General features: G+C 37.1%; 1 protein-coding gene across 1 annotated transcript in view; it reads left to right on the forward strand.

Annotated features, from left to right (window-relative positions):
• Window positions 1–25,671, forward strand: part of mgat5b (alpha-1,6-mannosylglycoprotein 6-beta-N-acetylglucosaminyltransferase B) — a 95,590-nt gene that overhangs the window by 18,615 nt on the left and 51,304 nt on the right. The window contains exons 3-7 of the mRNA XM_026217782.1: window positions 1,270–1,414; window positions 6,675–6,784; window positions 13,849–13,922; window positions 15,868–16,035; window positions 17,322–17,486. Coding sequence (XP_026073567.1) covers window positions 1,270–1,414; window positions 6,675–6,784; window positions 13,849–13,922; window positions 15,868–16,035; window positions 17,322–17,486 — 662 coding nt within the window. The remainder of the gene's footprint in view (window positions 1–1,269; window positions 1,415–6,674; window positions 6,785–13,848; window positions 13,923–15,867; window positions 16,036–17,321; window positions 17,487–25,671) is intronic.

Consider the following 25,671-nt stretch of genomic DNA (forward strand, 5'->3'; position numbering starts at 1 on the left):
GAGTACAATCACAGAGCAAAGCATTTCACTTACAATCAAAGTGCACAAATCTAACTCTGAGAAGTGTTGACCCCGAAATAAAGTAGTCTACCCCTGAGGAAGATCAGCCACGGAGGCCTTCGTGTGGGTAAAAGAAACTTTAGAAATAACTCTGCTATAATGTTCTTGTAGCCTTCATCATTAGTAAGATGCATTCACTTCACGATGATCTCAACTGCGAGTGGGAACAGAGAATGTCAGAGCGGAGTGTTCTGAAGGCCTACTGACCTCACAGTTGTAGAAATGTTCTGTTTAATTGGCCAGGTGAGAGGCATCCACTCACTTGCACCAGCTTCCTGGGTAACAGACGGCAGGAGTTCGGAGAGCTCTGAAATTAAACTTGACTGTCAGCCTAATTGGTCCCCTTCCTGTATTGTGTTGTTTGTGTCCTTTCTTCAGTTATGAGAGTTGAAGTAGGCTGCCTCAGCGCTGATGGTCTGCAGAGAGAGGCTGTGCTAATGAGACACTTTGAAATGTTGTTGAATAAAACCCTCAGCCTGTTGTTTGTATTATGAGTAAATACAACTAATATGCCAGCGAATTTAGCTCGGTCTCCATTTAGGCTCTTTGTTTTGCCATGACTTTGTTTTTGAGCTTTTCTCAGCAGTACAACCCCAGAGTATTTTTATTTCTGTTTTGTGTTTTTCCTCGGTTGAAAAGACTGGCTCGGGCTATCATAAATTTCCATGCTGGACTGGTGCTGGTCTAACAGCGTGGGGACCCGTATAGCAGTGGTGTCAACTGTTCTTCCATAAATTACTCTCGTGTCATTTCAAACCTTTATGTAGAACACAAAAGATAATGTTTACAAAGTCATGGCACACAAATCTACCCCATACAATCAAAGAAAAGTGGATCTGATATGGTCTGATATGCTTTAAAAATGACAAAAAAAGGCAATAGTTTAGTTCAAAATTTAAGGTATTATTTATGCTACTGAAAATCTGTGTTGTGCAAACTTACAATGGCTAAAACATGCCCTATTTATTGCTGCAATTTTTCTATATGTGCTCTTAAACATTGTGTGTGTGTGTGTGTGTGTGTGTGTTCTACAAAAGAAAGTGATACTGCTTCAGAATAGCAAATTTACAATGAATACATAATATACATTTTTGTGTTAGCAATCCCTTTCTGAATCTTACCTCGATCTTTTCTGCAATGTCTGTAAGCATATCATGTTGCTTGGTGTATGTGTCTGTACTGACATGTCCTCATTCTTTTGTGTAACAGTGTTGGGTGGTCTCGAGTCTCGTGGGGTCCTGAGGAAGATCAGTGATATGCTGGAGATAATCATGAAGAGGATCGACACCCTATCAAAACTGAGCAACAGCAGCGAGTCCCACAGACTGGAGGAGTTGAGCTCTGCTCTCCACAGGTGCAGCTTCACATTCATGATTACAGCACAGCAGTAGCATTCTACAAGTCAGGTGCCATCAAGTCACCAAGGGATAATCGTATTTACAAGATGAGTCGCACACGAACGGCACCACAATGTTTTAATTGCCAGTTATCTCCATGTATGTCTTTGTGCTGTTAGCGCACGGTTCAACTGAAAATGCAGTTCATCATGGCTTGAGGACAAATGAATCACAATCAAATGTGTGTGTCCCATAACGCTCTTTCGTTTTATTGAATATCTGCATTGGTTTCTATGGCAGTGTCGTTGTTTAAGTAAGCCTACGCTAAAAAACAACAATGACAGCAAAACAGTGTGCAGTACAGATGTTGTCTCACGACATGACAACATGCTGCCGTCGCACTGGATTATATTTCCTCTTATGAGGCAGAGGCAGAAATGCAGGAAGCTGGAATGTGTTGACTTTATTTATTCCATGCCCCCGTGTCTGCAATCTCATGGCTCTAAGATGTGCGTATACTATACACTTGACTTGCACTTTGCGACAACAAAAGCTTGTTTCTGTATAAATGTTCAGCACGTTTTCTACAAAAAAACAACAACAAAAGGTCTGACATGTTTATGCTTTATGTGACGTGAGAACGTGAAAAAGCTACCTTTATTTTTTTTTTTTTAGGAACGCGATTTGAACACAATTTCAAACCACATTTGAATGTAGCTCGAAACGGATTAGCAAAAAATGTGATTTCATGTAGTCTGTTGCCGCTCAGACTATCTATCTATTTATGATTGGATTTCAGTTGGATTTTCAGAGGAATCAGATTTGGGCTCACAGTCTGAACAAGGTTTATGTGTAAACCGGTTTGCATACATTGTGTGTATAAGATGAAGAATAGCACCAAGCAAAGCTGCTGGTTAATGAGGGAACTGGCCCGCACGACCAACACACATCTGTCATCATTTTCTGTGGCTGCAAGAGAATAAAATATTATACAGAAATAAACATAAACTGAGAAAATATAGAGATTTCCACATATCTTAAACTTCACAAAAATGCTTCTTAAGAAAGCTCAACGCATTCCTTTTATCCTAGTCACAACAACTGAGCACACATCACATCACAGTGACAAGTTCAGAGTTTGCAAGTGGGAAGTTCCCCATAGGTCTGGAAGGCAGCAGCTGTCGCTATGTTTCAGATAGAGTCAGCTTCTTGCAGATGAGTTAGTTAAGACACTTTCCAGAGTTTTCAGCTGTCTCCATGGAAACAGATGCCTGTCACATCAGAAGTGTAAACGGGCGCTGGTGCCATGGCTTTACTTTGTGATTTCTCCAGACATCAACGAATCTTAGAAGATAAGAACACCCACACACCCCTGCTATACAATCTTTGATGCGCATCAAAGTATGATGTCAACTTTAAATTTCTTCTGTTTCGTTGAAAAGTAATCAATGGAAGTGATAGTTTAAAGCTGAAGTATATCATTCCTGCACCAGTTGTGTCACCAATGGAACTGCAAAAAATAATTAAACTGTCAAACCATTGATGCTTTCAGACATGAAACCTGGTAAATTACCGTGAAATGACCAGATTACTTTTCTGGTAAATACACAAATGCTTTACATCTCGTGAAAGTCGACACTTCACTTTTACTTCATTTCTGACGCCAAAATACGGCTCACACAACAGTACTAAAATACGAATAAACGTTATGTTGTCAATCAACAGAAATGACCTTTAAATGCTTCACTGCTTTCTACATCTGCCTGGATGAGGAGACACATTTTAGTTTCACTATCTGTCCAACTTGACAACATTTTTGGACTTCTGAGTGACAGGCGTGAGGGGCTGATCTCACAGAATGCATTAATGCGAGAAAAAGGAGAGATGCTGCACAATAACAGCCAACGTAGAGCCACAGATGAATGGAAAAAAGACGGTAAAGCATGAAGATGCACCGCAACAATCAACAATGTCCGTCCAGCTCATATTTATATAGAACAAAGTATTCAAATTATCACTGTAAACAGTGTGACGCACCATCACAGTCAAAGTGTTATAATCGGCCCAAAGCACATTTTACCTTTTACATGATTGTTCACACATTGCATTATAACGGCAATTTAATGAAAATGTTACTTCTCATCTTCTCATCCTGGAAAAATTTAAAACCGATTTATGGGTATATTTTCACAAGGTCTTGTTCACACATGATTTCTAAACAGCAATTTACTAGTAATTTTCCATTAAAGACTGTATGTATTAAAGGAGTTCATGCTACTGTTTTGGTTTGTTTTGCTCAGGACAAGGATAATGTTAATTGTATTATTGATATATGATTCTGATTCTGGTTCTGATAACAGACTTATTTTGGACGCGGTTTTTTCTATGCTGTTTGGCTTTTCATGCAAACGCAGCACCAGGTCACTGAAACAGAACATTTCTGAAAATGAAAAAACTCTGGTTGCAGTGTTATCGTGTAGACGTCGGAGCCAGAGCTGTTATCTCCGCCTACTGGAAACTTTTTTTAGGCTTCTGATTGGCCAGCATGGTTTAATGTTTGAGATTATATCACAACGTGTTGGTTTGACAGTGCATCATTGCATGTGTTTTGCGTTTTCACTTGGATGGAGATTTTACGGAAGAAGGAAAATATTACCCATGTACATGTGGACATGGCCTCAAATTCAAGTTTTGTAGACTGAAAAGCATCACACCAAATGGAATGAGAGGTTAAGAACTACAATATACTACAGCTACAATTTCTAATTCAATAAAATTACAAAAGTACAAACAGGGTTGTGGAAATGTGTCTAAATCTAAATTAAATAAGATTATTTTTTTGCATTTTGGATATAGTGTGCATATACTGTACTGTCATTTATACAGTAATGTGTAGTCTACAGTCAGATCTCATTTTTATTCACTCATTCACCTTATAGCAAACTATGTTCCATTTGTTATATATTTAATAGTGAATGAGTAGACATGTTCATCAAGGTGTAAAATCAAAGCGCTGTACTCTGTGTTGTTGCTGAAGGAGGTTTCTGGGTATCATATTGTTGCTGAAGTAATTATTACAGCAACTGATGTAGATATAACAGATATTGACAATACTGTCTGAACAAACACCTCCAATGTCATCACTCACGAAATGTGAAAGTCAGTCCTAATGATCTTGTTTGAAATACAGCACAGACTGAATGTAGTATCAGCGCAGCGTTTCCGAAATGTTGGACTGAAAAATCATCGCTGATGTTCTCTCTAAAACTGATTGGTATGGATGAAAGACCACAGGAGGTAAAAAGCTCTGACAGTATCTAAAAAAAGAAATCTCAGAAGTGCAGAGATTGCGGAAGTCAAACATGCAAGTGACAGTTCGCTTGAACACTTTATTGTCTTTTGGTGTGAAGTCAGAAAGGTCAGGGTTCAGGTGACGTGGTTTTCGGAGTGTTCAGCTCTGTGCTGTGCAGAGGTGACATTTATTGGGAATGACAGAGTTGCTCACAGAGGGGGGCTGTTTGCCTCAGCGTGCTGCTGATGTAGCTGCAGGGCACGAGGTTGCAGGCGGTTCATGTGAGATGTATTATAAAGAAATCAAACTCTTGGTGTGAAACAAAGATGACAATTCATTCCCTTAGTTTACAGAAAGACATTTCCCTGTCTCTGTGAAAGTCTCATGAGATACCTAAAGCAATACCTATTGAGGATTTATTGAAATAGTCTCGGATGCAATAGAAAAATATAGTCAAAAATAATTAGAATCACACAGAGCTTGAGACGTACAGTGGGTACAGAGACAACAGTGAAAGTCTTTTTTTTTTTTTTTTTTTTTTTTTTTTTTTTTTTTTTTGCAAACAAAGTTTTAGGATTTTGCACATTTAAAACAGCAAAAGCATAAAAAAAAAAACAAAATCAATCTGCAGTAACAGATGCATTAATAGGTCTAATGTTTTGTTTTGAACATAAAACCTTGAATACATGATATTTAAAATAATTTTAAACATGAAAAATGTTGAAATGTGAAATTAAAGCCACTAGTTGGTGTCAGCAAGTGACTGTTAATGAGTGAGTCACTGAGAATCAACTGATTCATTCAGACGGCTGATTCATTCAGAAACAAAGCATTTGACCGTGTAAATGAGTGAATTGCTGAATCATTTAGTCAACCGATTCAGTCAAAAAGCAATTAAACACCGTACATTGCTCAGAGATACAAAACAGTGTGATCTTCATTTAGAACTATTTTCGTTGGCAAAACTGAGTAAAAACAAGGAATATTATATCTAAAGTAAGTCATTTATTTTTTGAACTTGTTTAATCTGATCATTAAATGTGTTCATGCTGATATCTGCAGAAAAACAGTACTCTTTGTGTGATATAGATTAAGTTAACTATATTAAATTATATAAATATAAAAAGCATACAGAAACACTTTTGCCGTCTACAATTTAGAAAGCCTGGAATTTTGAATTCTAATAGACTAATAAATCAGCCTGCGTGTAACTCTGTGTGTGTTTGCACATCATTACAACAGGCAAACATCTGTCTGTCTGTCTCTGTGTCGCTGGCCTGTGCATGTGTTTGAGGAGGCGTGGCTTTGGAGACTGATTTGCAGTAAGGGTGGGATCTTATGATTTCAAAGCTGGTTTACTATTGCTTTAATCTTTGAATTCATTTCTAAGCTGTCAACAACAAGTGAATTAAGTTGCCACTGGCTTAATTGCTGTAACATGTTTTTCTCTCAGGGCCAGGACTAAACATACCACATGTCATTTTCATTATCTATCTATGTAAATGATGTCAGTGCAGAAGCATCGCTATTTCATGCTCCAAGCTCATTTCAAACAATTAGCATGTCCAGTGGGTAATCGCACCATTCAAGGATGTTGCAATTCAGTTCCACAATAAATAGAGAGTTGCTTCAGTAGAGGCCCTTCAGACTCAAGGCTGTAGATGTGCATGTGCATTTTAATTCAAGTTAGACTCGCTTTCATCCATTAATAATTTTTAATATTCATTAGGCACAGGTACTGTAAGGTTGGCTGAATTTCCATATTGCATATTTAAAGCCATCCTTTCTCAACCTTGTGTTGTTCAAAACTATTATTTTCTTCTGTGGAACATGAAATGAGTTGTTAGGCCAAATTTATGAGCTGATTCTTTCCAAAAAACAGAAGAGTGGCATCAAAGTAGCCCAGCCGCATCTGAGCTGAACTATTTCTTTAATAGCCGGTACTGCACATCATTTCTCTCTCTTACTCCTGTTCATTTTTCCAGTTTCCAGCCCGTAGGTCTGGTGGAGCGAATCCAGGCCATTGCCCAGAATGTGTCCGACATGGCTATACGAATGGAGCAGATTTTGAAGAAGACTAACATCCCCACCAGAGGTGAATCTCTCATTTATGTTTGGGTGGCAAGGAACCAAAATTCCTTGTTGCAAAGACAATTGTAGTACAGGAAAATCAGGAATTAGATATAATTATATTGGAATTAGCAATCCCGTTAAATGGAGAGCAAATGAAGACGAATACTTACATTTTACAGAGAAAATAAAGGTCTCATGTAACTCTCCTCTTGAGTTTCAGAAGAGATTGATCAATTATATTTCAAACTCTATATCAAGATTCCTAAATCTGCAACTGAAAAGCTAAGATGATCTGAGCCATGATAACCACATGTATGTTATGCTTCCATACTCTTTCATAATTCACTATACATCAACAATTGTCCCATTGTGTCTAAACTTATAAGTATAATTAAATCCGTTATGTCCTTAAAGAGCTACATATAACATGCAAGATTGATTTACTCACCAAAAACCTTCCTTTTTAGTCTCTTATTCAGCCAAAATCATTTAGAAATGCACTGTTTAAAATTAGCCATGAAGAGGTCTGGTCTCAGATCCATTTTTCTTTTTTTCTTTTTTTTTTTTCAGGACAGCACATTCACTTATTATTATTTAATGCAACTTGATTGGACTTCATTACTAAAATGCCAATCATCTCTTGTCACTATTTGTTTAGCGAGTGCCTTCCAGCAGGTTTTTAGCGAGCATATGTGCAAGCTGTGTGGGAGGTTTTCTTAAACTATTAATGTAAGACAAATAGAATTCATACTTCTGCTCTGCCATTTGGATAGAATGTAAATAAATTCTGCTTATCATACTCTGCTTGCTTTGTTATGAGAACTTCTTTGTCGAAAATGAGCATTTTGTGTGCAATTGAAATTTAATTTTTAATGACTTTTGGTGCAATTCAAGTTTGTAATATATAAGTTTTGAATTGATTTTAAGTCAAATATCATGTTCTCAGTCTCCAGTAACTCTGCCTGTTCACAGTGAATGTGAATATGTGACATAACGTGACATACAGTATACAGTTTGTGTGTGTGTGTGATATATATATATATATATATATATATATGTATATATATATATATATATAGAAACAATTTTTGTCTTCTGTAGAAAAGTTCAAGAGTGATTTTCTCCTGCTTAGTACAGTATCTTTTCATAATCAAGCAGAATAGCCCATAATTCCTCTCTCTGTGCACTGTAAAAAGTTTAACTATTATTTACTCAATTTTTTTGGTGAAACATTTTTACACTCAAAAAAATTGAGTAAATTTTAAAGCTGTGAAATCAATGAAATATACTGTTTAAATTGAGTAATTGTCAGTAAAAAAATTAAGTAAATCTGAGTAACTGAATTACTTTATATGAGAAATAAAATTAATTGGATATAATCAAAATTATAAAACACCACAACTGTAATTCTATGTAAAATAAACAAAAAATATTGAGTAGATATAATTGAAATATTGGATGAAATTTTACCAAAAAAAATGTGCTACGTTTACTACATGTAAAAGTGAATTTAACTTAATATTGGACTATAAATTATCAAAATGCTGCATTCACTTTTTTTTTTTTTTTTTACACCATTTACCCTTTATAATTAATATAATAAAACCAAATAAAGAAAGAAACACATTTTTTATTGAAAATTTATTTGTCAATTAAACATAAGACAAAGTCTAAAATCAACCTTTGAAACATTGTATCCATTTTAATATTCCAGTAGATTGCAAAAATTAAAAACTGTAAAGTAGCCATAAGGGAAATGATTAAACCTTATGAAACATTTCATCCATCTTAGTATTCAAGTAGATTACATGTAAAATACGATAGCCGTAAGAGAAATGACATCTTTGTTCCTGGTGCATACCAGCCATTTGCAGTCACACTCAACATTAAACCATAAAAAAATATAAAAGCAACACTTACATCAATATTAAAGGGATAGTTCACCCAAAAAGATGATGTTGTCATAATGTACTCGCCCCCCCGGGTTGTCCCAAATCTGTACGAATTTCTTTCTTCTGTTGAACACAAAATATATTTTAATGAATGTTGGTTAACAGATAGTTGAAAGTTGCCATTGACTTCCATAATAGGAAAAAAAAAAAAAAAAAGTATACTATGCAAAGTCAATTGCAACCTTTAACTGCGTTAACCAACACTCTTTAATACTTGGCTGAATGTCACGTCACTTCACTTAAAATATCTTTTGTGTTCAACAGAAGAAAGAAACTCGTACAGGTTTGGGACAAATTGAGGGAGAGTAAATTATGACAACGTCATCTTTTTGGGTGAACTATCCCTTCAACAGAATTAATCCGATAACAGAAACACTTCCATCAGGAATACCCATTCTGTGGGATGATCATGAACCACTACTATGCAAGAAGATAATTTTTTAACCTCTGAACATTAACAGAGTTTTGGAGGATCCAGCTCAAGAAACAGTTTTTGGAACAACTCAAGTGAGTACAGGGTCCTTCTCAAAATATTAGCATATTGTGATGAAGTTCATTATTTTCTGTAATGTAATGATAAAAATTTAACTTTCATATATTCTAGATTCATTGCACACCAACTGAAATATTTCAGGTCTTTTATTGTTTTAATACTGATGATTTTGGCATACAGCTCATGAAAACCCAAAATTCCCATCTCAAAAAATTATCATATCATGAAAAGGTTCTCTAAACGAGCTATTAACCTAAACATCTGAATCAACTAATTAACTCTAAACACCTGCAAAAGATTCCTGAGGCTTTTAAAAACTCCCAGCCTGGTTCATTACTCAAAATCGCAATCATGGGTAAGACTGCCAACCTGAGAAGGCCATCATTGACACCCTCAAGCGAGAGGGTAAGACACAGAAAGAAATTTCTGAACGAATAGGCTGTTCCCAGAGTGCTGTATCAAGGCACCTCAGTGGGAAGTCTGTGTGGAAGGAAAAAGTGTGGCAAAAAACGCTTCACAACGAGAAGAGGTGACCGGACCCTGAGGAAGATTGTGGAGAAGGACCGATTCCAGACCTTGGGGGACCTGCGGAAGCAGTGGACTGAGTCTGGAGTAGAAACATCCAGAGCCACCGTACACAGGCGTGTGCAGGAAATGGGCTGCAGAGAAGCAGCACTGGACTGTTGCTCAGTGGTCCAAAGTACTTTTTTCGGATGAAAGCTAATTTTGCATGTCATTTGGAAATCAAGGTGCCAGAGTCTGGAGGAAGACTGCGGAGAAGGAAATGCCAAAATGCCTGAAGTCCAGTATCAAGTACCCACAGTCAGTGATGCTGGTGTTGGTCCACTGTGTTTTATCAAGGGCAGGGGTCAATGCAGCTAGTTATCAGGAGATTTGGGAGCACTTCATGTTTCCATCTGTTGAAAAGCTTTATGGAGATGAAGATTTCACTTTTCAGCACGACCTGGCACCTGCTCACAGTGCCAAAACCACTGGTAAATGGTTTACTGACCATGGTATTACTGTGCTCAATTGGCCTACCAACTCTCCTGACCTGAACCCCATAGAGAATCTGTGGGATATTGTGAAGAGAAAGTTAAGAGACGCAAGACAAAACACTCTGGATGAGCTTAAGGCCGCTATCGAAGCATCGTGGGCCTCCACAGGCTGATTGCCTCCATGCCACGCCGCATTGAAGCAGTCATTTCTGCAAAAGGATTCCCGACCAAGTATTGAGTGCATAACTGAACAATTATTTGAAGGTTGACTTTTTTGTATTAAAAACACTTTTATTGGTCAGATGAAATAAGCTATTTTTTTGAGATAGGAATTTATGGTTTTCATGAGCTGTATGCCAAAAGCATCAGTATTTAAACAATAAAAGACCTGAAATATTTCAGTTGGTGTGCAATGAATCTAAAATATATGAAAGTTTAATTTTTATCATTACATTATGGAAAATAATGAACTTTATCACAATATGCTAATTTTTGGAGAAGGACCTGTATTTGTGGGTCTTGGGATATCTCAAATCCAATGTGACTCCTGAAAGATGGCAGCAGGCTCTGCTGCGATTCCCAAGACTGCGGAGGACAGTGATGCCCTCAATCACAACTCCTACATCGCTGACTGCCCCATCATTGTCCCGAAGGATGTAGATTTTTATGACCTCCTCTGCCAACTCTGCGTGTACGAAGACGGGTAGATCAGCTGAACCCTACAGGCAAATTTTAAAGATAACTGGTTAGAGCTAACATTCAAAACTGAATGTTACAAGAAAGTGACAAATACACAAAACAAATAGCACCTGAAGAAGCAAACATTCTGTTGGACCGTATGATAGGTAAAATCTCAAACAAAGTTTACTAGGGGGAGGAGTTGCAAAAATTAACAGCATTCTTCTTAACAAGAGGACAGGTTAATTTTCTACATAGGGACATTTATTTTTAACAATAAACCTAAAAGAAAAACGAAAAGAGACCAACTGCGAGCTTCTATGCTGTAAATCAATGCTATAGGCTTTTATTGAGGTCTGCATTATTTCAACCAATTTCTTTATAAACATGTTTAATATTTAAGTAAAATGACTAATGGTTTTGAAACAAAAAAGCTTGTTTAATTGCACTACTTGAAAAAAATATGCATTGCATTAATCCTCACACTCAACCCTTAACCCTCTAAATAATTCTGTGGCTTAGTAAATATTACAGTAATATTTAACTTTATTAACTTAATAAAATCTCTGAATATAGTTCACTTGATTATACAAAAGATGGCTTTCCTGTAGCTCAAACAGTAGAGCGTCGGCGCTAGCAAAAATTTATTAAATTGTAAATGTGTACCTTGAAATGCAATGTAAGTTACTTTGGCTAAAAGTGTCTGCCAAATGCATAAATGTAAACATATTAACGGACTAAAAATACAACAGTTTATTTTATCTAAAATGTACAGTTATATTTTATTTTTTCCACTAAAACAATTTAGTATTAGACTAACAAATTGTTTATTTATAATACACATAATATATTTGTGAAATTTCTATCAATTTATTTAAGGATGGAAAATTCAACTGATCTGTTTCAGGGAACAAAAATATTACAAATAATTTCAAATCAAAATGAATATATTTAAACACACTCTTAAGAAATTTAGTAAGTTTACTCAATTAAAACAATGTACCCCTCCCCCAGCCTCCGCTGTCCTTCAATACCCACCAGGTCTGGATTTGTTACATTAAAAAGCTTACGGTTTTCAAACTTTTGACCGATATTGTATGTGATCTAGGTTTCAGTGCACTAGAATGATTTTACAATGGAGCAGGTCTTAAACTGTCCGACTCCCTATAGTGGGAGCTGATTAAAACGCACCAGTCTATGTTATGTCCACGCCATTTTAAATACTTTTGCATTTGTAGTGGTGATTTAAGAGCTCATACTTGAGTTCGTGTAGTAATTATGATGTTTTACAACAACGTGACAGCTTTTGTCATTTGAAAGTTCATAAATGAAGTGTTCCCTTTTGACAAGCCACTGACCCCAAAGGGGAACCTGTACAAAATCGTTTTCCATTGGGCATGTATAGTTATAGTTGCTTGACCACAGTACACTTATCGTTAGACTTTCAAATGGCGGTTGAAATAAACGGTGATCCAAATAGTACGAACGTTAACCCACTCCAAAAAAAAAAAAAAAAAAAAAAAAAACTAACATACATATGGCTGCCCCACTAACTAACTTCGAAAACTACACTGTTATGTACACGTACACACGGTCAATGTTTAATCAACTTTTGAAAACATTTTTGCAAATATACATAGTTATAAAAGGACTACGTTACTTACAGGAAATTCGAGTGATGCTGTTCACGTCGTTGCTGAGAAAAGCAGTCCTTCAGTGACAGGTGCCTCTTGTTTGAGCCGCGAAACTCGTTAAACTTCTTAAGATAACGCAAAATACAAACACAATTGTTAGGAAATCCTTAATAATTAACTTCTGAATTAAACATTACAAACATAATTAGTATTAGCTGGCTAAATTACATAACGTACCACGATATGAGAGGAGTGCGGGTCTCGCCGTTGCTGAGGAAAGCCGTCCTTCAGGTGACTTCGATTAAGCTACGAAACTTGTTGAATATGACGTAAAATACAAAGACAATTGTTAGAAAATGCTTAATAATTATTAACTTTTTAATAAAGTGTTACAAACGTAAGTAGGATTAGCTGACTAACCTTACTTACCAGGAGTTGTGAGGAGTATGGCCAGTCGACGTCGCTGCTGAGGAAAGCAGATTTTTTTTTCCTGCGGAGCTGCACACGTGATCACTTTAGCCGCGAAATTTACTCAATTTATTTAAACTGTCATTTATTAAGCTGGAACTTTATTTAGGAAAATTGGTTGGAAATACTTAATAATTTTAGTTTCTAAAACAGATCAGTACAAGTAAATAATTATCAAATATTTCTATTAGAATTCACCAGAAATATTGAAGGTATATTAAAAATATAATTAGTTAGTTAAATACTTATTTATTTTCATTACATAAACTTAAATAATATATGTAAATTTTATAGAAATTATTTGTTGGATTTTTAATTATTCTTTTTAATCTGACCCACTCAAAATATCACTTAAATGATTTCAAAAGATTTTATTAAGTTAATATAGCTCTTTATTTTTGTGAAATTTACTAAGCCACTGAATTATTTTTTACAGTGTGAGTATGCTTGATGCATCTGAAGTAGCCTGTTTTACAAAGAAAAACCTCTTTCTTCATTAATTAGCCTGACTGGGACTGGCTACCAGTGAGAGATGGGAGTTTATTAATCAAGGCGAGGAGATGTTTGCAGTTTTCTATTCCTTTTTTCTCCCCATCGGAACAGAATGCAGTACAGATCTCTTAACAAATCCCAGAGCAAGCATTACACAGACAAGTAAGAGGCATGAGGGCAAGAGGCCACTTTCATAATGCTTAATAAAGCAAGCTTAAAGAAAGCTGAGGAGATGGAAGAGTATATGGAGGGCTCTTCCAAAGCCTCATTAAAACCGAAAGCATTTGGATCCCACTGGTGTTCCACACTGAAGCTACTGTGCTGTGGAAGAGTGCTATCAGACTGTGACAGCCTGTCCTTTTCATCTACAGGCCGAGATGGAGTTACAGGCCAGTGCGAAGTCCCGAAGGATCCCAGGTACCCGGATTGCGCTAGTAAAGTGGATGTGAGTTGACACATTTGTCTAAAAAAATTGTCTTTTTATTTCTTAGTTACCTTAGAGAAATACAGATTGGTGTAAACAAACACTGGCACTAAACAAATTGATTTCCTACTGAGTGTTTTCACAACTGTTTCATTGATTGATGCTGTTGTTGTTTTTTTTTGCTGATGCCTCTTTTCTGTATTATTATTATTTTTATTTTTTTTCTTTCAATCAGACCATTCCATACTCTTTACTCAAAACGTGTTCAGCCTTTAAGCCAAGTATAGCAAAGAAACAATGCATATATATAATTTTATTTTTCTTTTTTTTTATGGTGAACATCCTATCCAGAGCTTTTGTTGGCTCTAATGTACTGGAACTGTCATTGACGGGAAAAGGACTTTGAACTTCTGTTGTCTTTGTACTTCACACATTTAAGCACAAGCCTGAAAATAACTAAATAAATAAACTGATTGCAGTTCATTAACTATTTACTCTTCGTGAACTGATAAACAAATTGCTTACATAAAATACTCAGCAATCATTTACAATTTTGCCCCCTGTGAGACACAGAGTTTATCCTCATTAATCTTTTTCTGCCTCTAATCTGAACATATTTTCTCTTAATGTACCTACATGAAAATTCCTACATATTTCACATTTGCATATTTCCCCCAGTGCATTAAATGCATGAAGTTATTTTTTATTTATTTTTTTTGTTATTAAATAAAATCTTGGGCTGTCAAAAGTTTTAAATAATTATGATGCATTTAATGATTTGTATTGTAGTTGATGCATACAGGAGTGAGTTTATTAAGAATGAATTGCTCCCGCTGAAAGTTTATTTGCATGTGCTGTCTACTTTGCTTTAGCCCCCGATTCACTAAATGAATTATGCAGATCAGGCAGCAGCACAAAAACACCCTCAAAATGTGTACCGTGCACATTTTACACTGCACTTCAGAACTCAGGACCACTTTGTTTAGTGGAGTTTAGTGGAGGTTACAGCATTCCACCACAACCTGATATATTTAATATTTTTGTAGAAACCATACAAAAAAAAAAAAAAATGATGAATAGAAAACTTATAAGAAAAAAAAGTGTTTACTTGAAATAAGTCTTTACTTCCACATTTGATCAATTGAATGTGATCTTCCATTAAACCTTTTGAGCAGTGGTATTGAAATCCATTAGGGGGCTGAAATAAAATACACATAAGCGTGATTGTTAATTGCATTCGCCTTAGTTACAAAATGACACAAGCAAGTGTTTGTTTGACAGTTCACTATACTTTTATTAATTATTCTTAGAGTACTAGTAAAATGAGACTCCATAAAGGAGTAGATTTCAAGAGAACTGCTCAGCAAAAACAGTTTCTATATTTCTAAAAATAAATAGAGAGTATATAAACAAATAGAGTTTATACACTTGATCTCACTTTTTAGTGTTTTTAGCTGTTGTACTTCACTAATTAAATTCTACCACACACAAATGCACTTATGTCTGTGCTTCATTATTATTATTATTTTTAATAGCTGAAACTATGGTGCTGAATTTGCTTCTCCTGCATCCTGTACAGTACTTCGGATACACAGATGGCTGACCAGCTAAAATATGTGTTGCATTGTCTGTTGTACCAATATGAATTTAATGACATTCAGGCTGAAGGACATCCATCATGTTTTTGATGTGAATGCACAATGCATATATGTATATATATATATATATATATATGTATATATATGTATATATATATATATATAGCTTGAATGCACTGTATCTTGCTTTTTATAAAAATGTCTGCAAAATACAGTGTTAATGTAATTTCAAACCTGAAGGAAGCACTGAGCTTTTCTGGAAAACTGATCATTTGATGGTTCCTGTCACACTCGGTTCGGGTGTCACACTTCTGTCAAAATAATGAAAACTCTAAAAAGAGTTAACCATTACTCATCTCTTTTTCTAGTGGATGAGAGGCAGGTGGACATCGGACCCTTGCTACGCATTTTATGGAGTAGACGGCTCTGAATGCTCTTTCCTCATCTACCTCAGTGAAGTGGAGTGGTTCTGCCCCCCGCTGGCCTGGAGGAATCAAAGCAGCCACCCCACGACCAGCAGCCTGCCAAAAAGACAGGTGAGAGCCTGGAAGAGTCAACAAATAACTACACTGAATTCATTGCAACAGAGAAGTGTAGGAGTTTGTGAGTGAGGTGTGATTATGGCAAAGATCACATGGCTCTTTTCCAAACCCTAATGAGTTGCCATAAGCAGTATTGCAGGTATCTTTTACCAAGAAGGCAATACTAGAACACACAAGTTGTTACCTATACAGCATTCCAAATCAGTCACTTAGAGGTTTTCTTTTTTTTTTACAATGCTGACTTAGTAGGCTGTAGAAAGCAAGGCAGCTCAGTGGGTTTTAAAACAGAGACTGTGTGAGCAGTATGTGTGTTCTCATCTGGTTACTTACTCACACAGTGTGTCATTTCAAGTGAGAGAGTTCCAGCTGTTTAACTGTTATTCACCATGCCAATAAGCCTGCTAAGACTAAAATGAGACATCATTTTATTCATTTTTACCCTAGAGCATAAAAAACTGTAGCATTTTCCTGAATAGCAAAATTACCTCTGTAAAAAACATAGCTATTACCAGTACTCTGAAAAAGTAACTCTTTTAAAAATCTACCACGATCTGTTAAAATGACAGTTCTTTCATTTGCGAAACCATGATTAACCTTGTGTCCACAGACCACTTACAGTCTATTCATTCAAGTTGTGTTTAAGGATTGCTTTTGAGAACATAATCATTGGCTTTTACAGGTCATAGCTTTGAAAAGATATTCAGAGTTTAGTAGCAAGTCATTTAGTAGCAATATTCTAGAAATCTATGGACAGAACATCATTGTACTGGATACCTTTAAAACAAAAATAATAATAAAAAAGTGCACATATTTGTATTGAGCGTCTACTTGTGGTGTACTACAAATCTTAAAAGTATGTTTAAATAAATAACTGTACTTGGACAATTTAAACTAGTCAACATTTGAGTGGATCATAACCTTTCAGTAAAGTTGTCCCAAAACCTAAAACAAAATGTGCTCTTGTCATAGGACAACTTTCATGAACTTGGTTTATCCACTTCAAATGTTGACTACTGTAAAATTAATGAAATAACTGACACTTAAGTTTATACAAAGTGTGTACACTTTACATTACGTTTTAATAAAAAAAAAAAAAAAATAGAAGCATGTTTTAAAAGGAGTATGTCTGAATAATCTTTTGTTGTGTTTTTTAAAATATACTAACATACTAAAGTACATCTTTTCTGAGTTATGTCTGCAGAATAATCAGTACTTATGGACACAATTTTAGTATTTACACTTCCCTGCCAGTTTTCACAATTTTCTTTCTCTTTCTATAGGCTTTTTTCCGCTCCGATCTGTCTCTACTGTTGGAGCACGTTGGCTCGGGCAAAGAGTCTCTGAGCTTCATGAGGAGGCGTATGCGAAGATTGGCTGCACAGTGGGCTGCAGCTGCACGCAGACTTGACAAGCGCCTGCGTGGTCACTACAGAGAGCAGAAGAGGGTGAGCTGTCACACACTGTCTAAAGAAGGTGAATTAATGGCGTTATAGGGCATAATGAGATTTGCCTAAAACAATGACTTCATTAGCACTATTCGGATGGGATTCGTTGACAAAGTGACATTTGATTTAGTTGTTAACAGAAGAAGTCTGTCCTATTGTGTGTTGATTTGGATGCGACTGGGTTTTCAATCCAGAAGTTTAGCTGTAGATATGGTATTTGATGAAGGTCAAAATAAATGAAAAGTGCAATAATAGCGCAATCACAGCCGTTGGGATATCTGGAAGGGATTTGATTTCTCAGAGGACCTAAGTCAGTATGGAATTAACTCTATAATTTGTTTTGCAATAAAAAATCGGTCTACAAAACACAAATTTATCTAAAAAAAAACATAATAAATAAGTTCTTATGCAAACTAGATCCTTTGTATTATCATTAATGTTTATGCTATTTGCTTTTTCAAAAATCCATTAAAAATACCCTTATACCGACTGATTATTTTCATTTCCTGTCATAGAGCCAAACCTGAATGAAAAAAAAAACTGTAGATTAAATGAAATCAGTCTCACAGCGAGATACAGACCAGATACACACTCTCAGTTCTGTCAAATAGAGAAGTGGTTCTGTGAAGAGGTTGACTGTGACCATGAAAAAGCTGTTTACTGTAGGTGAAGTGTGTGGCTTATGAGTTTGACTGGTAAGTGTAAGGTTATTGCAGGTGCTTGTGAATATGTTTATGGTGGCTGACTCCATACATTTCCCATTTGGTAGTTTTTAATTATGGACTGTTTCTGTCAGTTTGTCTTTGCTCATGCTTCCTCAGCATTCCTTTTGGTTGGTGCATTGTTGATGTCCCTACTGAGTCATTGAACATTCTGTTAAATCATTTTAACAGTGTAGGTTGAATCAGTTTACAGCTAGTATTGGATGTGGATTACCAGATGTCTGTGTTTACCATCTGTAGGAGGAAAATCTTAAAGAGTCAAATTATTTTGGCTTACACTTAATTCCAATTAATGATCTTGGTTCCTTGCTGACTCAAACTATTATACTGCATTTCATACTTTACAGTCTTTAGTGCTAAAATAAAACATAAACATTTTAAAATAAAATATTTAGTTCTAAAACAGTATTTAGTATGTTTAATAAGAATGTACAAGTCTTATCCTAAATGTAAACCAGATATATAATTATAACTACCATTTATTACAACAAAGGTATTTTTAATGTATGCAGTATCGTGTCCATACAGTTAGTACTTACCAGAGTAAAAACTGTACTCATGCATTATGCATCAACAAGCTAACTACCAATGTGCAGTATGTTTGTTAATAATACATAAATGAATGCTTATTAGTTCACAGTGCATTAATATTTTTTGAAATTACTGATATTAAAACTTTGATATTAAAATGTGAATCTTATTAAACGTTGAGATTACGTATATGCTGTGAAGTATTTTTCATTGTTAGTTCATGTAACTAATGTTTTTAACTAATTTGAATAATTAACATTTTGCCTTCATCTCAATCATCCTACTTCGCAAAAAAAAAAAAAAAAAAAAAAAAAAAAAAAAAAGATTTATATTAAAATGTAACATTTGTATTGACGGATATTTCCAGTTCCCTTTCAAGGGAACTTTGAACTGCATCCTCTAGGGGGGCGCTATGGAGAACACCTCGTTGTGACACGTGTCTGAAGCAAACATTGAAAAAACACCAACTTGTTGGCCTCTAATAGCCTCTGACATCATTACCGGCGTGACTATAAACAGGCACCGGGAGAACACGTCATTCTCTTCTTAGTCTTCACTGATTGTTCTGTTTGAATCGTGCATCTGAAAGAACTGGTATCTTCCTCTGTCTATCATGGCAACTACTAGCAAGCGTTTAGACAATGTGTGCATCCGTGTCTGCGTGTTTTGACAACCGATGACACACACAATCTTTGCATCATTTGTTTGGGTGAAGACCACGCACGCAATGTCTTTGAGGAGGCAATCTGCATGCATTGTGAGTTTTTTTTTTTTTTTTCAATGAAAAGCTACGTTTTTGTTCGTCTCTCTTTCCAATTATTATTTTTTTTTAAAAGGCAGCCATCTGCTTCCCGCAGTGCAGGATCCGCCACTGTTGAGGCACGGAGGAGAATGAGATCGTTAAAATTTCAGGTGTAGCTGTCTGAATGTTTAGAGAGGGACTTTCTTTCACCATTGAAAGAATTGAAAAAGGCAATTCTCTTCTCGCATCCATCGGTTTCGGCTTAAGAGTTGTGCTGACACCAAGGCGATGCGCAAAAACGGCTTTGAGAGGATGCCCCCTGTAGAAAGAGCGTTCTTCCTGCAGGGGAGACAACTAAGCCCCTTCAAGAAATATATCTCAGTTAAGTGGCAAGGCATAAGCAGCAGCAGGTCAGGCTGTGGCTTTATTACACACGATGGTGTTGATTCAAGCATATCAGACTGATCTGCTAAAAGACCTGGATAGAGGCGAGGACCTTTCTCCTGATCAGGAAGCTGAGCTGCACTGCACCACAGATTTCTCTCCATGCTACCATTCAGGCCGTTTCTCCCTTGGGCAGGACTATGGCGGTCATGGTGGGAGTGTAGAGACATCTGTGGATGAACCTGGCAGATCGGGAAGAAAGAAAAGGCTTTCTTCTCGATGCTCAGGATTCACCTTCTGAAGTTTTCTGTATTTCCATTGAGACAGTGATCGAGAGATTCAGGGAGACGAAGGCATGCTCGGCTGCTTTTAGATCCTTCATTCCCCTGTAACCACCAGCTCTCCACCTGATCGAGGTTAGGTGGAAACCTCTCGCATAACAGTCTCCTATGCTGGACCTACAATGTTTTTGGCTGGTTCTATGTTCCATAGCAACCACCTTACTGATGGTACAGACTAAAAGGAGGTGCCCCTTGAGCAGGGCTCCTGCGCAGGAGGGTGGGTGACTATGTGACCATTTCTGTATATACTTATGTGTATTAAATTGCTGGTTGTTATTTGTCTACTTATAAACTCTGTGAGTTTCCTTTGTAGTGCTCAGTTACAGTCTTTACTAAACACTCGCCAACACCAGCCATCCGGCTTCATGTTCTGGAATTAGGTGGCTGAGATCACAGGTTTCTGTGGGAGCCTTGTTGATCATCAGGCCTGGCACAGCACAGCAGAGGTTTGTCAAATTTGAGCTTGCCTCTCCTGTGCGTTTCAGCACCTATACAATGTGCCACGAGGGCCCCTCCTTAGAACAGTATTTGAAAATCCATGCTATGGTAAGTGTGCATGTGAAGTCTTTGAGTTGGTAAAAGCCCCATTCATCTTCAGCGCCACTCCACCTATGTGTTCTCAGATACCTATCTAAACAGGGTGTTTCTACTAGAGGTCTGTTGAGACAGCTCCTTCAGCAAGCTTATGCGAAAGCAAGCGGTAGCCCCTGTGTGACAGGCAATAGACTTATTAGACATAGTATAAAATGCTAGGTTCTTAGCCATATCCCCTAATCTCTCTTGGTTCCAAGCCTTCAGCTCTACCCCACGCCGAGGCCCTAACAATTAAGTTGGGTATGTAGGCCTATGGCCATCAGTGGAACCATCACAAACAGCCATCTAAAAGTCCCAGGGGCAACTCCCATGGAAATGGTAGAGTTGGTACTTAGTGTTCACCACTATTCTGGCCTGCAATCCCCTCAGCATGGTGGCGTGGGCATACTTTTCTCCATAGCGACCCCTAGAGGACACAGTTGGAAGTTCTCTTGAAAGGGAACTTCTCAGGTTACGAAAGTAACCATGGTTCCCGGAGTAGGGAACGAGACACTGCGTCCTCTAGCTCCCTGACATGCTTCGGATGCAAGCTTCAGACAAAGAAGTGAATGACGTGTTCTCCCGGTGCCTTTTTATAGTCATCACTGTTATTTATATAGTGCTTTAAACTAAATACATTACGTCAAAGCACTGAACAACATTCATTTGGAAAACAGTGTCTCAATAATGCAAAATGATAGTTAAAGGCAGTTCATCATTGAATTTAGTTATGTCATCTCTGTTCAGTTGAAATAGTGTCTGTTTTAATTTGCAATCAAGTCAATGATATCGCTGTAGATGAAGTGACCCCAACTAAGCAAGCCAGAGGCGACAGCGGCAAGGAACCAAAACTCCATCGATGACAGAATGGAGAAAAAAACTTTGGGAGAAACCAGGCTCAGTTAGGGGGCCAGTTCTCCTCTGACCAGACGAAACCAGTAGTTCAATTCCAGGCTGCAGCAAAGTCAGATTGTGCAGAAGAGTCATCTGTTTCCTGTGGTCTTGTCCTGGTGGTCCTCTGAGACAAGGTCTTTACAGGGGATCTGTATCTGGGGCTCTAGTTGTCCTGTCTTTCTGGGCAGTAGAGATCCTTTCTAGGTGCTGATCCACCATCTGGTCTGGATACGTACTGGATCCGGGCGACTGCAGTGACCCTCTGATCTGGATACAGACTGGATCTGGTGGCCACGGTGACAAGAGAGAAACAGACAAATATTAGCGTAGATGCCATTCTTCTAATGATGTAGCAAGTACATAGGGTGTTATGTGAAGTGTTTCCGGTTCCGGTTTACCTAATTAATGCAGCCTAAAAATCCTTTAACGGATTTGGATATTAAAAGCATATTAGTATGTTATGTGTATGCCAGGTTAAAGAGATGGGTCTTTAATCTAGATTTAAACTGCAAGAGTGTGTCTGCCTCCCGAACAATGTTAGGTAGGTTATTCCAGAGTTTAGGCGCCAAATAGGAAAAGGATCTGCCGCCCGCAGTTGATTTTGATATTCTAGGTATTATCAAATTGCCTGAGTTTTGAGAACGTAGCGGACGTAGAGGAGTATAATGTAAAAGGAGCTCATTCAAATACTGAGGTGCTAAACCATTCAGGGCTTTATAAGTAATAAGCAATATTTTTAAATCTATACGATGTTTGATAGGGAGCCAGTGCAGTGTGGACAGGACCGGGCTAATATGGTCATACTTCCTGGCTCTAGTAAGAACTCTTGCTGCTGCATTTTGGACTAGCTGTAGTTTGTTTACCAAGCGTGCAGAACAACCACCCAATAAAGCATTACAATAGCTTAACCTTGAAGTCATAAATGCATGGATTAACATTTCTGCATTTGACATTGAGAGCATAGGCCTTAATTTAGATATATTTTTGAGATGGAAAAATGCAGTTTTACAAATGCTAGAAACATGGCTTTCTAAGGAAAGATTGCGATGAAATAGCACACCTAGGTTCCTAACTGATGACGAAGAATTGACAGAGCAACCATCAAGTCTTAGACAGTGTTCTAGGTTATTACAAGCAGAGTTTTTAGGCCCTATAATTAACACTTATGTTTTTTTCTGAATTTAGCAGTAAGAAATTACTCGTCATCCAATTTTTCATATCGACTATGCATTCCATTAGTTTTTCAAATTGGTGTGTTTTACCGGGCTGCGAGGAAATATAGAGCTGAGTATCATCAGCATAACAGTGAAAGCTAAAACCATGTTGCCTGATGATATCTCCCAAGGGTAACATATAAAGCGTGAAGAGTAGCGGCCCTAGTACTGAGCCTTCAGGTACTCCATACTACACTTGTGATCTATGTGATACATCTTCATTCACTGCTACGAACTGATGGCGGTCATATAAATACGATTTAAACCATGCTAATGCACTTCCACTGATGCCAACAAAGTGTTCAAGTCTATGCAAAAGAATATTGTGGTCAATTGTGTCAAACGCAGCACTAAGATCCAATAAAACTAATAGAGAGATACACCCACAATCAGATGATAAGAGCAGATCATTTGTAACTCTAAGGAGAGCAGTCTCATGATACGGTCTAAATCCTGACTCAAAATCCTCACATATACCACATATACCTCTAAGAAGGAATATAATTGTGAGGATACCACCTTTTCTAGAATCTTGGACAGAAAAGGGAGATTCGAGATTGGTCTATAATTAACAAGTTCTTTGGGGTCAAGTTGTGTTTTTTTTTTTTATGAGAGGCTTAATAACAGCCAGTTTGAAGGTTTTCTATCCTAATGACAATGAGGAATTAATAATAGTCAGAAGAGGACCTATGACTTCTGGAAGCACATCTTTTTGGAGCTTAGATTGTATATGGTCTAACATACATGTTGTTGGTTTAGATAATTTAACAAGTTTATACAATTCTTCCTCTCCTATAGTAGAGAATGAGTGGAACTGTTCCTCAGGGGGTCTATAGTGCACTGTCTGATGTGATACGGTAGCTGACGGCTGAATGGTTGCAATTGTATCTCTAATAGTATCGATTTTAGAAGTAAAGTAGTTCATAAAGTCATTACTGTTGTGGTGTTGGGAAATGTCAACACTTGTTGAGGCTTTATTTTTCGTTAATTTAGCCACTGTATTGAATAAATACCTGGGGTTATGTTTGTTTTCTTCTAAAATAGAAGAAAAGTAATCAGATCTAGCAGTTTTTAATACTTTTCTGTAGGATATGCTACTTTCCCGCCAAGCAATACGAAATACCTCTAGTTTTGTTTTCCTCCAGCTGCGCTCCATTTTTCGGGCTGCTCTCTTTAGGGTGCGAGTATGCTCATTATACCTTGGTGTCAAACTGTTTTCCTTAACCTTCCTTAAGCGTAAAGGAGCAACTGTATTTAAAGTGCTAGAAAAGAGAGAGTCCATAGTTTCTGTTACATCATCAAGTTGTTCTGAGGTTTTGGATATGCTAAGGAATTCGGATACATCAGGAAGATAACTTAAAAAGCAGTCTTTTGTGGTAGAAGTGATAGTTCTTTGATACTTGTAACAAGAAGTAGAATTTACAATTTTGGCTATATGAAGTTTGCACAGAACTAAATAATGATCTGAGATATCATCACTTGGCTGAATAATTTCAACACTATCAACATCAATTCCATGTGACAGTATTACATCTAGAGTATGATTTCGACAATGATGGGGTCCTGAAACATGTTGTCTAACACCAATAGAGTTCAGAATGTCTATAAATGCTGATCCCAATGCATCATTATCGACATGGATATTAAAATCACCAACTATTAAAACGTATCTGCAGCCAGAACTAACTCGGATGTAAAATCACCAAACTCTTTAATAAAGTCTGTATGGTGCCCTGGTGGCCTGTATACAGTAGGCAGTAAAAACATAACAATGGATTTATCATTAACATTGGTTTCTCTGGATAATGTTATATGAAGCACCATTACTTCAAACGAGTTATACTTGAAGCCTGAGAAATCCTGAAAACGTTGTTATAAATTGAAGCAACTCCTCCCCCTTTGCCTTTTAGACGCGGCTCATGTTTATTACAGTAATCTTGGGGGGTGGACTCATTTAAAATAATGTAATCATCAGGTTTTAGCCAAGTTTCTGTCAAACAGAGCACATCTATATTATGATCAGTTAACATATTATTTACAAAAAGTGTTTTCATAGAAATTGATCTGATATTCAATAAGCCAAGCTTTATCATTTGTTTATCCGTATTGCATTTGTTTCTTATTTGTTGAACCTCAATTAAATTGTTAGCCTTAACTTGGTTTGGACGTTTTTTGTATTTTCTAGTTCGTGGAACAGACACAGTCTCTATAGTGTGATATCTAGGTGAAAGAGTCTCTATGTGCTGAGAATTAACAGACCTCTGTGACGGGAGGCAGCTAGCAGACGGTCGGTTTAGCCAGTCTGTCTGCTTCCTGAACTGGGCCCCAGTTAGTCAAGTATAAACACTAAGACTATTTGCCATATTTCTAGACAGAAGAGTGGTGCCACCCCAGGAGGGATGAAGACCATATCTTTTAAACAGGTCAGGTCTGCCCCAAAAGCTCGTCCAATTGTCTATGAAACCTATGTTATTCTGTGGGCACCACTTAGACATCCAGCCATTGAGTGATGACAATCTGCTATGCATCTCGTCACCACGGTAAGCAGGGAGGGGACCAGAGCATATTACAGTGTCTGACATCGTGCTTGCAAGTTCACACACCTCTTTAAAGTTATTTTTAGTGATCTCCGACTGGCGAAGTCGAACATCATTCGCGCCGGCATGAATAACAATCTTACTGTATTTACGTTTAGCATTAGCCAGCACTTTTAAATTTGCCAAGATGTCAGGCGTTTTGGCTCCGGGTAAACATTTGACTATGGTGGCTGGTGTCTCTATATTC

The sequence above is a fragment of the Carassius auratus genome, chromosome 3 (assembly GCF_003368295.1).
Source record: "Carassius auratus strain Wakin chromosome 3, ASM336829v1, whole genome shotgun sequence".
Classification (NCBI taxonomy): Eukaryota; Metazoa; Chordata; class Actinopteri; order Cypriniformes; family Cyprinidae; genus Carassius; species Carassius auratus.